Source organism: Balaenoptera physalus (assembly GCF_965194825.1).
Source record: "Balaenoptera physalus genome assembly, chromosome: X".
Taxonomy (NCBI): domain Eukaryota; kingdom Metazoa; phylum Chordata; class Mammalia; order Artiodactyla; family Balaenopteridae; genus Balaenoptera; species Balaenoptera physalus.
This window is the reverse complement of record NC_138903.1, coordinates 15,386,424-15,399,293: the sequence shown is the minus strand read 5'-3', so window position 1 is coordinate 15,399,293 and position 12,870 is coordinate 15,386,424. Positions and strand designations below refer to the sequence as shown.

Below are 12,870 nucleotides of genomic sequence, written 5' to 3'. Positions count from 1 at the left end.
CTAATCAGAGATGACTTATGAATAATAATAAAGGGATAAAAATAATTATGTCTAAAGGGCTAACATTACTCAAGCTCTCTCTCTAATGATGGGATCAGAGAAAGTATTTAGTGAGAATGATGATTAGATTCCTCTGTCGTCATTCTCTGCCCTCAGTACTCAACCAGTTTTCTGCAGAATTTGATTCAGTTGCACAAACATTCATTGAGGACCTACTATTATGTCAGGGTCATGCTGAATGCTTTGAATAAAAAAAATTTATGGGAATTCCCTGGCGGTCCAGTGGTTAGGACTCTGTGCTCTCACTGCCGAGGGCCGGGGTTCAATCCCTGGTCAGGGAACTAAGATCCCACAAGCCGCGTGGTGTGGCCAAAAAGAAAATTTACAAGATATCATCCTTGTCCTTGAGTTGCTCATGGATTAATGGTAGAAGACAGGCCCGTAAGTAAGTGGTTAGTTATGATGCAAGCTTATAAGTGGCACAATGGGATGATGCACAGGCGATTATGGCAAGGGCGCCTAATCCAGGCTGCAGAGGAACGGTAAGAGTGTTAATGAAGCTTTCTGGAAGGTGGCTGGCACTAAAAATTTGGTAAAGAACTTTTCAGCCAACTATAAAATTGAAGTGAATAGTAAGAATGCCAGCGATAGTTGAGAGGATACTGACTGTCACCTTTCATTATAAGGGTCACAGTATCTGCTACTAATAACCAAGGGGAATTTTTAGAAACAATTGCATTAAGGATATTAGTAGGTTAGCTCTTTCATTAAAGGGAAGAAAGACAGACAAGGGATGGGCAAAAGGGAGGAGTCATACACATGAGGAAGAAAACAGCTGAAAACAACATTTGTCATTTTATTTCTCCATCTTGATAGTGACATAAAAATATTTTACTTGAATTTTAATACTCTCGCAAAATACCATTCCTTAAAGGAGCATAGGGAATTTGGAACAAAGACACTGAATGTACAGACCCCATGTGTCTCCATAGCAAAACTCTAAAGGCCAAAAAAGCTGGCATGCCAACTTCTGACACCAACGGAGGGGGCTCTAAAAAGGATGATGCCAGTTTTTAATCTCCTTTGTCCTAATTAGAGTGGCTTTAAGGCACTGAAAAGTAACCAGTGGAAGAAGAGGCTGTATCTTCTACCTTGAATGCTGTGTGCCTACCTCCGGCTTTCTCAGGACTGTGAGAGAACTAGAACTAGAAATATTTATTTCCCTAGGACACACAGTGTATGGCGCGGAGGAAAACAGAGCTCTGGCTGGGGGGGTCTGGAGGCCTGGGTCGGGGTCCTGGCACTGTACCTAACCTGCTTCCTGTGACCCTCAGCAAGTGTCCTGACCTCTCTAGGGCTCCGTGTGCTCTGCTGTAGAATGGACCAGATCACTGGTTCTCAACAGCAGCAGCAGAACCCCCCTGGGGAAGGTCCTGGTTGTTTGTTAGATGATTGGGCTGGAACCAAGGATGACAGCCATCCTACAATGCATAGTACAGTCCTGAACACTGAAACAGTGCCCCAGGTCCCACAGATATCCCGCCAGAATTTCTTGTAAGGGAAAAGCCTAGAACCTACTTCTGAGTCAAAGCTAATTCTCTTTTAATTAAAATCCAGAGGGTTTTTTTTTTGCTCACCTATAATATGTGCTGAATGCACCAGTTTCTATGGTTGTGTCCTCCTGCCCCCTGACTCTTTCATTTCTCTGTGCTTTGTGTTCAGAATGACTTCTGTCTTTACTTAATCCAAACCTACTTTTGATAGGCACAAACATCTGACTTCTTCATTATGTCTTCTAGTGCAGCCGTGCCTGGGTATTTGCATATTGCAAATATTATTATTATAAATAATTTTCCTCTTAAGTTCTCTTTATTATCATATTCAGGCCATAATGCTATTTTTAGTTACATCAATAGGCAGGTTATATTACCCATGGATTTCATTTCAGGGTAGAAAAGGGAGCATTTCAAAGTACTTGCTATATAACAAGGGGAGGTGTTGGGACTGATGGGACAGAAAACAACCCCTTGATGGGACGAGCTCCAGGTTCTCTCCCCGAAATGCCCCCAAGCCCGAGATCAGTCACCTCTGCGCAGGGCTTGCAGGCTCTGCCGGGCGTGGCGGTGCAGCTCCTCCACGCAGGGCGGCCGGGTGGCCGGGAGGAAGATGTTTCTCTGCTGGTGCCACGGTGCACGGTAGTACACGCTCAGCTTGCTCTCGATGTCCAGGTTGGAGACGGCTGCAAGACAAAAGAGGAAAACAGGGCATTATCCATCCGAAGCTTTCAGTTGTGCACTTGGCAGAGCCTGGGGCGGGACAGGGGTGGAGTCTGGGTGGAGTGGAGTAGAAATCCAGACTGCTGCGTTCACAAGAGGAACTTGCTTAAGGCTGGAGAAAGGTTTGAAGTTTACAATACAGATAGGACAACCTTTGCCCCCAAGCCAAGGGATGGGAGACCCCGGGACACCAACCATCTGTCCGAGACCAGCCAGTTTCCTCTCTACACCCTCACTTCTCACTCTCTGACACAGTTGTTCGTGAACCTGGACAAGCCCCTGGCCAGCCATGCTTCAGGGTGGGGTGAGGTCCTGCCTTCCAAGAAGGCAGAGAAGAGCCTCAGGAGTGAGTGGAAAAGCTTGCCCCAGCTCCAGTCTTCTGGCCGCAGGCCCTCAGAACTATAGTTCTGCACACCTGCTCCCGATGCCCACTTGAACTTTGCCTCTCCCTTGCCCTGCTTTCTGTCTCCTGTGACCCCCGGCCCCCGACCCTCACTGTTGAACATTATCCTGCCCTCTACTTGCCTGCCATCTCCACTGTCTGCCATCTTTCAAAGCATTGCTTAGCTTCCCTAGTTTTGCCCAGAGAAGAGCACAGGCATTAAAGAACCCATTAAGGGGTGATTGGTGTTAAGGGAGGGAAACCACAGACAGTGCTGGTGAAGAGAGGGACACGGTCCTTGCGACTCCTCCAAGAGATCAAGGAAGAAGGCCTCCTTCCCCCAAACACAGCATTTCACCCAGTATGTCTTCTTCATGCACACACTGAGCCTAAGATGGAGGTCACCCGTGAGTCAAAGATAAATTCTTATGGAAGGCACTGTTCCTAAGCAGGAAGAGTCTGATTAGGAAGTTACTGCACAGAGGAACTCCTGAGCACCTGGGCAGCCTGCCAGCCTCAGGAATGGCGAGAACTGCCCCAGTCTGCTTTACCCTCCAGACCTACTATCTGGACCAGACCTACCCTGCATCTCCCAGTCTCGTCCTCTCCTTCTGCTTTTCCTTTTTTTCCCAGGGTGTGATTTGGGGGCATTCTGTCCCACTGTTTATTCCTGTGCCCCAAACAAACTTTTGGTTCCCGTCCGATCCTTTTCTTTTTGAAATCTGGTCTACCATTTCACTTCGTCTGAGAAGCCTTACATAAAACATGACGCTCTACAGATAAAGCAGGAAGGCAAATGTAAAAGAAGGGAAGATAGATACTTTTGTAGAAGGGGGGGCGGGAATAGAAGAAAGAAAATTGGGAAAAACGCAGCCTTTTGATAATTAATCCCCCCCCTCCCCCGGCACTGCATTTACAGCAGTTGTTTTTGGTTTTGGTTTTGTTTTCTTAAGCAGTCTTTAGCAGTGTTGTGTTTTTTTCCCCCCTAGAATAATACATCATAACCACAAGGACCACCAGTAGAAACAAGGACATATTTCCAAAGATGCTAAAGAAACAGCACATGGACAGGGTCAAAGGGACAGTGCTATCTATGCCTCTAAAACAGTGCCATCAAATAGAACTCTGTGATGATGAAATGCTGTATTAGCTGTACAGTCCAGTGTGGTAACCACTAGCCACACTGGCTACTAAGTACCTTTAATTTTTAATTTTATTTAATTTAAATTTAAATAGCCACAGGTAGCTATTGTATTGTACACAACCATAACCAGAGTGTACTATCTATCTGTTATATTCTCTCACCCTCAGCTACAGAGCAGATTACTCCCTTTGACCTAGATTTATTCTCACTTGGTGTTTTATCTCCAAGAAGACTTCAAGCCCAAGGGTTAGAGATCCCAGGATTATCTTCCTGGGTAGGGGAAGAGTATTTTTAGGGGAAAGTTCTATGGGGCCAAGAATAAAGGCAGCAACTTTTCTTTCTTGCGTTACTCTATAACCTCAGCCCTTTCATTGGAAACCGTAAGTGCTTGGCGAACCAGTCAGGGGTCATTGAGTCCTGAGGCCTCTTCAGGCCTCAGATGAGGTGTGGGAGGCCTTGGGGTAGAAAGGGTGGGCCACATCTGGATCAGAGCTCTCCTTCTCTCATGTGTAAAGCAGGGGGAAGTGCTGAAGACAGAGCCTTTATTTAGCCCCCCCTCAGAGGAATGCTGTGGTTCAGTGACCAGGACTGATTGAAAAGTCAGCCTCTCCTTGGATGCAGAGGTCAGCTCCCACCCAACAGGGCAGAGGTCATTACCAGACTCAACGGAGATGGCTGTGAATTCATCTGCTAGTGACAGCTGGGAGAAGGGACAGAGCAGAAAGCTTGCCTGGTGGAAAGAAGAGGCAGAAGGTTCAGTGGGTATTTCCCTGAAGTAGAGGGACTTCTGAGCACCTCCTCTCCCAGGCTCATCCTTTCAGCAGGAAGGCAGAAGCCAGGATTTGCGGCTGGACCCAGGTGACTTGGGGGTAGACCAGAGAGTCTTATAGCCCCTCATTCCCTCAGCACCACAGACCAGACGCTCAGGGTCTTATATTTTGATAGCCCCTCAGAAACGAGGTTGAGTGGCCGTGGCCCCTCCATCTTTGTGTGGGGAACAGCTTTTGCTTTCAGTTTTGTCCTTTGGTTACAGAGCATCACCTAGTACTGTGTGTCCACCAGAGGCAGGCAGGCAGACAGGCACTAATGGAGCTCTTCTAGGGAAAACTATCCCATTTTCCTTCTTTAAAAAATCGATTCCTTTTCCTCAATAACAGTTCAACAAAAGTTGAATCCACTCATTCATAAGCTCGCTGTGCCACTGCCATTGCAAGGTTGTCCCACATCTTCAGGTTCACCCTGCCCCTTTTTCTTCCCTATTTAACAATTTCACCCTGGCTGAGCCATGCAAGATAGTAGGTTTGGTGCTCTTACTTAATGTTTGGTTTCATAAAAATAATACAAAGAGAAGCAAGAAGGTTTCTCCTCAGCTTATTTGGGTATACCCAGGGAACTGTCCGGTAGGCAGAATTCTTGGGGTAGCCCCCAAGATTCCTGCCTTCTCGTGTACATAACCTGTATAGTCTCCTCCCCTTGAGTGTAGGTGGAATCTGTGAATTATGGGATTTTAAGATCCCTCTTCAGTTGACTTTGAGTTGATCAAAAGGGAGATAATCAGTGTGGTGTATCTGGCCTAATCAGGTGAGCCCTTAAAAAAAAAAAAAAGACAAGCAGAAGCAGCAATACTCTCCTGTTGGCCTTGAAAAAGCAAACTGCCACATTGTAGAGAAGGCCAGGTGGCAAGCAATGGGGCCTCTAGGAGCTGAGGGCCTCAGTCCCACAAACCTCAAGGAACTGAATTCTGCCAACAACCCAGAGGCCCCTGAGCCTCAGATGAGAACTCAGCCCCAACCAAAACTTTGATGGCAAGCCAAGGGGATGCTGAGCAAAAGACCCAGTTAACCCGTGCCCAGATTCCTGAGCCACAGAAATTTCAGGATCATAAATGGGCACTGTTTTAAGCTGCTAAGTTTGTGGCAATTTGTTGTATGATGTTAGAAAAGGAATACACCCTCCCACTATTTTATCTGCTTCCCCAGAGCCAGTTGCTTGCCTTGCCTGGTATTTGTCCTCTCCTTCCTTTGTTACTCCTCCCAGGGAAGGGGCAGATAATGGCACAGGTGACAATGGGAAATAGGGCTATATGTCTTGTTTTTATCCCCTACACAGGAAAAAGGTTATGTGCACGTATCTTTTCCTGTCCAAGACTGTAGGCTCTTGCAGGGAGCTCCAGCCATATGCTAAGCACTACGCCAGGTGTGTTATATTCATGGTATCTTCACACCACCCAGAGATTAAAGTAGTGCTCCCATTTTACCAATAAGGAAACAGAAGCCCAGGGAAAGTGAGTAAATTTGCAAAGTCACACACCTGGCATGTAGAAGATCTGGGATTAGAAACCGTCTCTGGCTTCCAAGCTGCTGTTTTTTCCCAAACCAATATTGAGATAAATTTGCCTAAACTAAGGCTGATTGGGGGATGTGAAGCGGCTGTCTGCCACATGAAAAGTATCTAGTGCTTCTCAAAAAAATAAATAAATAAAGGATTCATAACTGCTACTCTGTCATCCATAGCATTAGGTGTAACCAAGAACTGAGTGAATCTTTCACAAAGTGCCCAGGAGATGTGTCGTATTCCAGAAATACAAACAGCACTACAAACAGATACCATAAAACCAAACTGCTGAAAGAAAATGCCATTGTAGGAAACGTCCACAGGGCAGTGAAAAGTCTTTCTAGACTGAACTTAGCTGATCCCCCTGTCAAACTCTGAAGATAATGGGATTGTCTAGACCTTGACTCGCAGTGATGTATTGACAGCATGGATATGGTCACTGGGTTCATCTGAAATGAGCTGACTTGGAAACTGAGGAAGATTGCTGTCTGCCCCTCTCTTGGAAAGGCCAGGGTCATTTCTTTTTTTTTCTTTTTCTTAAGTATGTACGTATGTATTTATTTATTTAGGCTGTGCCGGGTCTTAGTTGCGGCAGGCGGGATCTTTTAGTTGCGGCGTGCATGCGGGATCTAGTTCCCTGACCAGGGATCGAACCCAGGCCCCCTGCATTGGGAGCGCAGATTCTTAGCCACTGGACCACCAGGGAAGTCCCCAGGTTCACTTCTAAGGACAGGTAGAGGCTCGGCTTTAGGAATTGTTGGGAAGGGGTAAAAATCAAGGGCGAATACAATCTTGCGCCATGCCTCTCCAGCCCCCAGTCTAGGGTTGGTACTTGTTCAGTACTGCCTTTCCTGGCCTCATGAGCGTATCACTCCCTTAAAGCTTTACTGCCCTTAAGAGGAGTGCAAAATGCTTATTCTTGGCCTCTCTTCCTAGAAGGCCCCTCTACCCCGAGGCCCCACACCTGCCGCTGGCTCTCTCCAGAAGCTACTCCTTCTTCCTTTTCCCAGGCTCTCAAGAATTTAAAAGGGGAAGGTGACAGCTGAAATCAAAGTCTGAATGTTACATGTCGTGAAAATTTCAGAAAAATGTGCAAAGTGACTCTGACATGGAATTTCTACCCCTTCAGGGGAGGGGAAGAGATTTCTTTAAATGTTCTTAGAGTGTCTACAGGACTAACTACCCACGTGAACCTTCCTTCCTGCCCTTCCACCCATCACACCCACCCCCATCACACCGCTTTCTTGCTGGGAACACAAACCATCCATCCCAATGCCCTCTGACAGAAAGCAGCAAGGAACATGTTTAGCACATCACTATATTAATGAGCATCTGAAACTGCATCACAGATATGTCGGCGGTTTGCTCTCTGGGTCCCTGCTAGGCTGCAGCCGATCCTCAGCAGTCACCAGCTTGGTAAGCAAAATGGAAATCTACTCAGGGTCTCTGGTGCTACTGCCTGACTTCCCAGATCCGTTAGGGAGCAAGGGAGGGGATTTCACCACTCGAAACTATTCATTCTCTCCCTCCCTCACTCCCTTCCCCCCTCCCTTCCTTCCCCGCACCAACTCTGCTTGGCAGTGTGGAGGAGGGAGCACCAAGGCTCCTGCTACCTGTTGAACAACCCAGCGCCAGAGCCAGGTGCCCACAGTCTGTCCCTGCTGGGCTTCCTTTTCCGCAGAACCACAATAATTCAGACTTGTTCCCCACTGTGGACAAAGCATCCAACATGGACCCCTCAGCATCAGAAAAATCTAGGCTTCCTGACAAGTTCTAGCACCCACAGAATAGGAGAATGTGGCTGTGTATTTATTTATGCACGAAAAGGAGCCAGAACGGTTTTTCCCATATAAATATTTCTCTAACTAACTTCTAAAACGAAATGATGCTTCACACTAGGAGTACTGTTTAATTATTGCTGCTGTTGTTTCAATGTTCGACATCCTGTGGAAAGATCACCAGAAGCCTGGGTTCTACTTGCAGTTCTGTGCCCGTGGGCAAGTCACTGAACGTTCCCAGGATTCAAGTTCCCCATCTTTACAAATCAGGGTTTGGCCTTCCTGCTGTCTGACGGAGTCCTGTCTGCTCTGTTTATGCCTCTGCTTTCTACCAGTCACCAAAATTAAATGAGGTTGCATCATCCCCCCAAGAAAGACTCTGTATTCAAGCTATGGCAGGATGCACTGGGGGAAAGACCCTGGGCTCTGGGATGGAACGATGGGGATTCAGCACAGCAGCAGTGGATCCAGAGCAAGTGACTGAAATCTTTGGGCCTCTGTAAGTGGGGATCCTAGAGCCTTCACAGAATGGTTCTTAGGATCCAGGGAGATGATAAAGTCCTTGACAGGTCCCTACTTACTAAATATTAGTTCCCCTTCCTGCGGTGGGAACAGAAGAAGATGAAGAAGCCAGGATTGGGGTCCGAGTTCAAAAGACGAAAGTCTGGAGCTCTCCAACTTCCTGTTTTCTTTATTTTCCTGTCTTCATTTTTGTAAACAAAAATGAGGCTACTAGAGATCACTCTTGGTGGGGGGTGGGGGGTGTCTTACAATCTGGAAACTGAAAAGAAAGCTGCCTACAACCAGGGAGCCTGTGACCTCTCTGACAGGTTGGATGTCCCTGGTCTCTGATACTGGTTGACTTGGGCAGCATTCAGTGTAATGACTTAGAGATCCTAATTCTCTGAGTCACTGTCAGAGCTGCAGCACTATATGTTCTCCTTGGAAACGGTTTATAATTTTCTTGTTTATCTGTGGGTCATTCTGCTGCCATGTTCTACACCATGCACTTCCTCCAGAATGTAAGCACGTAGCCATCTGTCACAGCTCAGCTATTGTCAGAAAATTCCTTTAGGCATCTAGCAGAGTCATTGGATTCTACTACTGAAGAGACCTCGGAAATTATGGCGTTCTGTGTCTTTTCAAACCACAGGGCGTGACCCTTTAGTGGACTGTGAAATCCATTCAGCAGATCAAGACTAGCATTTTTTAAACAATGAAATAGAAGAGAGTAGAATAGAAAATACCACAATGCACCTCATGTAGTGTTTCGTGACGCTCTTGGTTCTGTCACGCATGTGTGCATTTGTATGTGTGTATGCCGGGGTGTGATGTAAACATGTATTTCTTGCTCTGGGCAGCAGTCAACACACTGAAAGCTACTGTTTAGGCCACCCCTCTCAGGTACTGAGGAGGAAATCAAGGTTCAAAGATATGACCCAAGATCACAGAGTTGATTTTTGGCAGAGGCAAAGACAAAGCTTAGGTCGCCTGACCCCGGGTCCATGCACTTCCCTTGGCAACGTTCAGCCTGGCCGCTGCGCCCTTCATCTCTCTCAGTGCTTATTTGCTATCTATCACATCTATCAGGTTGTCCTTCCGAAAACAAAACCCGAAACTCACAACACACGCTTTTCACCTGTCATCTAAGAAAGTAGCCATTTTAATTCTGGGATGCCAGAAACGCTTCGGCCCAGGGAGCAAAGACCAAGTTTCCCAGGGATGCTGACGTGCCCAGTCAGCAGACCGCACATTGAGTAGCACTAGTTATAGATGCTGAGTTAACAAGGTAGGTATTAGATTGAACAATACTAAATTAGTGATATTCAACTGTTTTGCTCTACAAAAACCAGCTCAATAGCGCAGTCTAATAATTAGATCAACCCCAAGGTTAGCTTTACCAGAGGGGCCATGATGTTCTCAGACAGTGGTAAAGCGCCTGTTTTCCAGCAAACCTGGGCTGAAAATGACCAGTCCATCACCAAGTCATGACACCTTTGTGCCAGTTTTCAAGACTTGCATGCCTGAGCTTAAATCAGAGTGGGAGCCTGGCTCCACCCTTGCCTCGTCAGCCCCACACCCCTTAAAGAGACACTGGCAGTTTTACATGTTTGCCAACAAGTTAACGTATAGAAAAGATAATACCGATCAGAAATAAGGAATTTGATCTTTCAGGAGAGCCAGATGGATAGCTAAGGAATACTTCAAAGATTCAGAAAAGGGTGAATTGTCACAAAGCTATTTTCATTATTTGCAGAGAACCAGGTGAGGCTGGTTACAGGGAAGACATGAGTATCAGGCTTTTGGTATTCTTGGTTCCTTGAAAGCAGGAAAATGGAGAGGAAGGAAGGCACTCTACCCACAAAGATGAATACAGTGTTTTAAAGTCCCTTCATTCCTGCTCAAACTACAGATGTGATGTTATGAACACAGGTACCTTTGACATTCCAGGGAAGAAAGTGGAGCTGGAGTGGGAGAGGCAGATCAGAAAAAGCATGTGAAAATCACCTTTCTATTCAGGAGACACTGCATACAGCCACTGGATGTAAGAGGAAAGGGTTCTTTCTGTTTCCATTATGGTGCACAGAGACTCTCTGGTCCTCTTGGACAGATGCCCTTGGCTTGGTTAAACCATGAAGCAGTAAGGTAATTAGCACATGACACCCAGTTACACATGCTAATAAATCTCTTCTCCTAGGTAGAGGTTAGTCTCTTAAAATTTACTTAGAGATCATCAGCAATGATGGAAAATTTAAAAATACTTACAAAAGGTCCCACATACCACCTCCACTGCACTGCACTTAGAATTACTTACTTGCTAATTAGTATCTTCATAGGTAGAGAAGTGATGCCCTTTATTGGGCCAACAAAGAAGGAATAAATACATGAGCCTGCAAGCCAAAAGGAATTCTTTTCCAAGGACCTTTCCACTCCCAAAGCCAAGACGTTTATAATGAGTTGTGTGCTCTCTATAAAAGACACACATAGTTAACACATGATATATTGAATCTGGAGTCAGAAAAGATGTGTCGTCTTTTGACTCAGCCTGAGTCTAGCCCAGTCTGCAGCAATACTGAAGGAGGCCCACTCTTCACGGACAATGGCTCTTTCTCTATCTGCCCGGGGAAGACAGGCTCAGAGAATGGTTCCCCAGGACAGGCGTTGAGGCGAAGGTTCAGGAGGTGATACTAAGAAGCTACCAGTAGGGGGAGGAGGGAAGTGAGAAAAGGAAGGGAAGGAAGCCAATAAAGGGTGTACGTATGAGCATGTTATCATGGTGGGTAACTGGGGCTGGATCACCTTCGGGGAGCTAGTGCAGAACACACCCCTTAGAGGCGAGGGAGTTGGGATATTTATCTACCACTTCCTATCAATCACTGGTTGAAGGCTGCCTAGGTGCCAAAACAGTATTTCCCTGGTACTTCTAGAAAAGCAGGCTCCTTAGTCAGAGAAAGAATGCAGGTCGTGGGAGCTGTAAGTCAGGCTGCTGTGCACTAAACTAATAAGGGTAAGGGACTATGGACAGAGCACTAATAGTCTTGGGGGTTTTAGGAATGTGACCCTTAGAGAACAAGCATTTGCACTTCAGATTTGGGATGTCTTGATTGCTCACCTGGCTAATTTTTAAAGTTCTCCAATGCCACAGTAGCTTAAAATGGATTTGTTGTCAAAATCCCCCAAGAGTGGCAGTGAAAAACCCCTGGTCAGACAACTCTGGATCCTGGTTGGAACATTAGCTGGGAGGGCCATGGCCTGGAGGCCTGGCTGAGGGGAGGCTGCCTTCTGGAGAGGCATGGACTAGGTGCCCTGGCTATGCCCAGGGTCCTGCCTCCTGTGTGGCACTGAGTAGGTCACTGGACCTCCTACAGTCTCTTTCCTCCTCTGGAGTTTTAGGCATGATACGGTAGCCCAGGTTCCTCTTGCATATTTGCTGCCCCAGACCTGGAATCAGCCCTTTCTCCAAGAAGTCCTGGCTCTTCTCGGAGGGAACAGGCTTTAGAGACCACATTCCGCATGCCAGGGGTATTCATTGTTGCTGGGGGTTGTCATTGACTCTAAGCTTCTTCAATAGACAAGACTAGAAAATATGTAAATTTTAGAAGGTGAAGATAAATCATGAGTTGAAACCGCTATTTCCAGCTCAAATCTAAGATTACGGGTTTCAACTTAACTTTCTTGATTTTATAATTGATCTCTTTTCTCTTATGCTGAAAATCTTGATTCTTAACGACAGTGGCATAATTTCTTACTTGAGTAGTCTCAAAATGACTACAATAAGACAACTGAATTCAGTTTTAGATACCTTTTTGTTTTGCTTTTTGTCTTTAGGATATTTTCTACTAGAGATGGACAGTAAGAAATACTTTGTTTAAAAGTCACATGAAATGATTGAAGGTGTTGAATACAATAATTGTTAAGGTTCTGTGTATTCCTTTGGGTGCATGAAATGAGAAAAACAAGAGAGGCTCCTGACTGCCCCATTCAGGTGGATCTAGTTCGTAAATAACTAAAATCCGTCTAAAGCTTCTGCATTTTTAACTTACAGCTTATTGGAGAAAAACATACAAGCCTTCTTGCCCTTCACGCTCATCTGCCCCATGTGTTGCCATGTTTAGAAAACTAGGAGTTCCTTCCCTTCCCTCCTTGTCTCTGGGGTGTTCTGCCACTGGCCCTCGGAGGAGCTGGACTGGCTTTGTTGAGTAACAGCACAGAGAAGTCCACGTGGTGATGAGGAGAGCCTTTAATCTCCAGAAGACTTGAAAACTCAAGCCTGGAGGTCTTGACATTTAGCCCAGAGATCAAACACATATGTTGGTACCTGCAGGGAAAAGGGAAATGAACTAGCCATTTTTGAATCCAGAGCCTCTGATGGAAACTCCATAAGCAATGGCAGAATCTGCTGAAGGCCGTGGGCCCGTCAGGAGCTGAGTAGCCTGTCTAGGGAATCTCTCTAAG

General features: G+C 46.1%; 1 protein-coding gene and 1 long non-coding RNA gene across 14 annotated transcripts in view; one reads left to right on the top strand and one right to left on the bottom strand.

The window, feature by feature from the left end:
• Nucleotides 1-12,870, bottom strand: part of NHS (NHS actin remodeling regulator) — a 364,785-nt gene that overhangs the window by 57,957 nt on the left and 293,958 nt on the right. For all 8 annotated transcript variants that reach the window (XR_014258910.1, XM_082446923.1, XM_082446920.1 and 5 more), the window contains exon 2: nucleotides 2,087-2,239. Coding sequence is in view for 7 of the 8 variants with exons in the window: in XM_082446923.1 (XP_082303049.1) it covers nucleotides 2,087-2,239 (153 nt within the window). In the remaining variant the exon portion in view is untranslated. The remainder of the gene's footprint in view (nucleotides 1-2,086; nucleotides 2,240-12,870) is intronic.
• LOC309652979 overlaps nucleotides 1-12,870 on the top strand; it is a 95,839-nt gene that overhangs the window by 58,592 nt on the left and 24,377 nt on the right. The gene's annotated exons all lie outside the window — the stretch shown is intronic.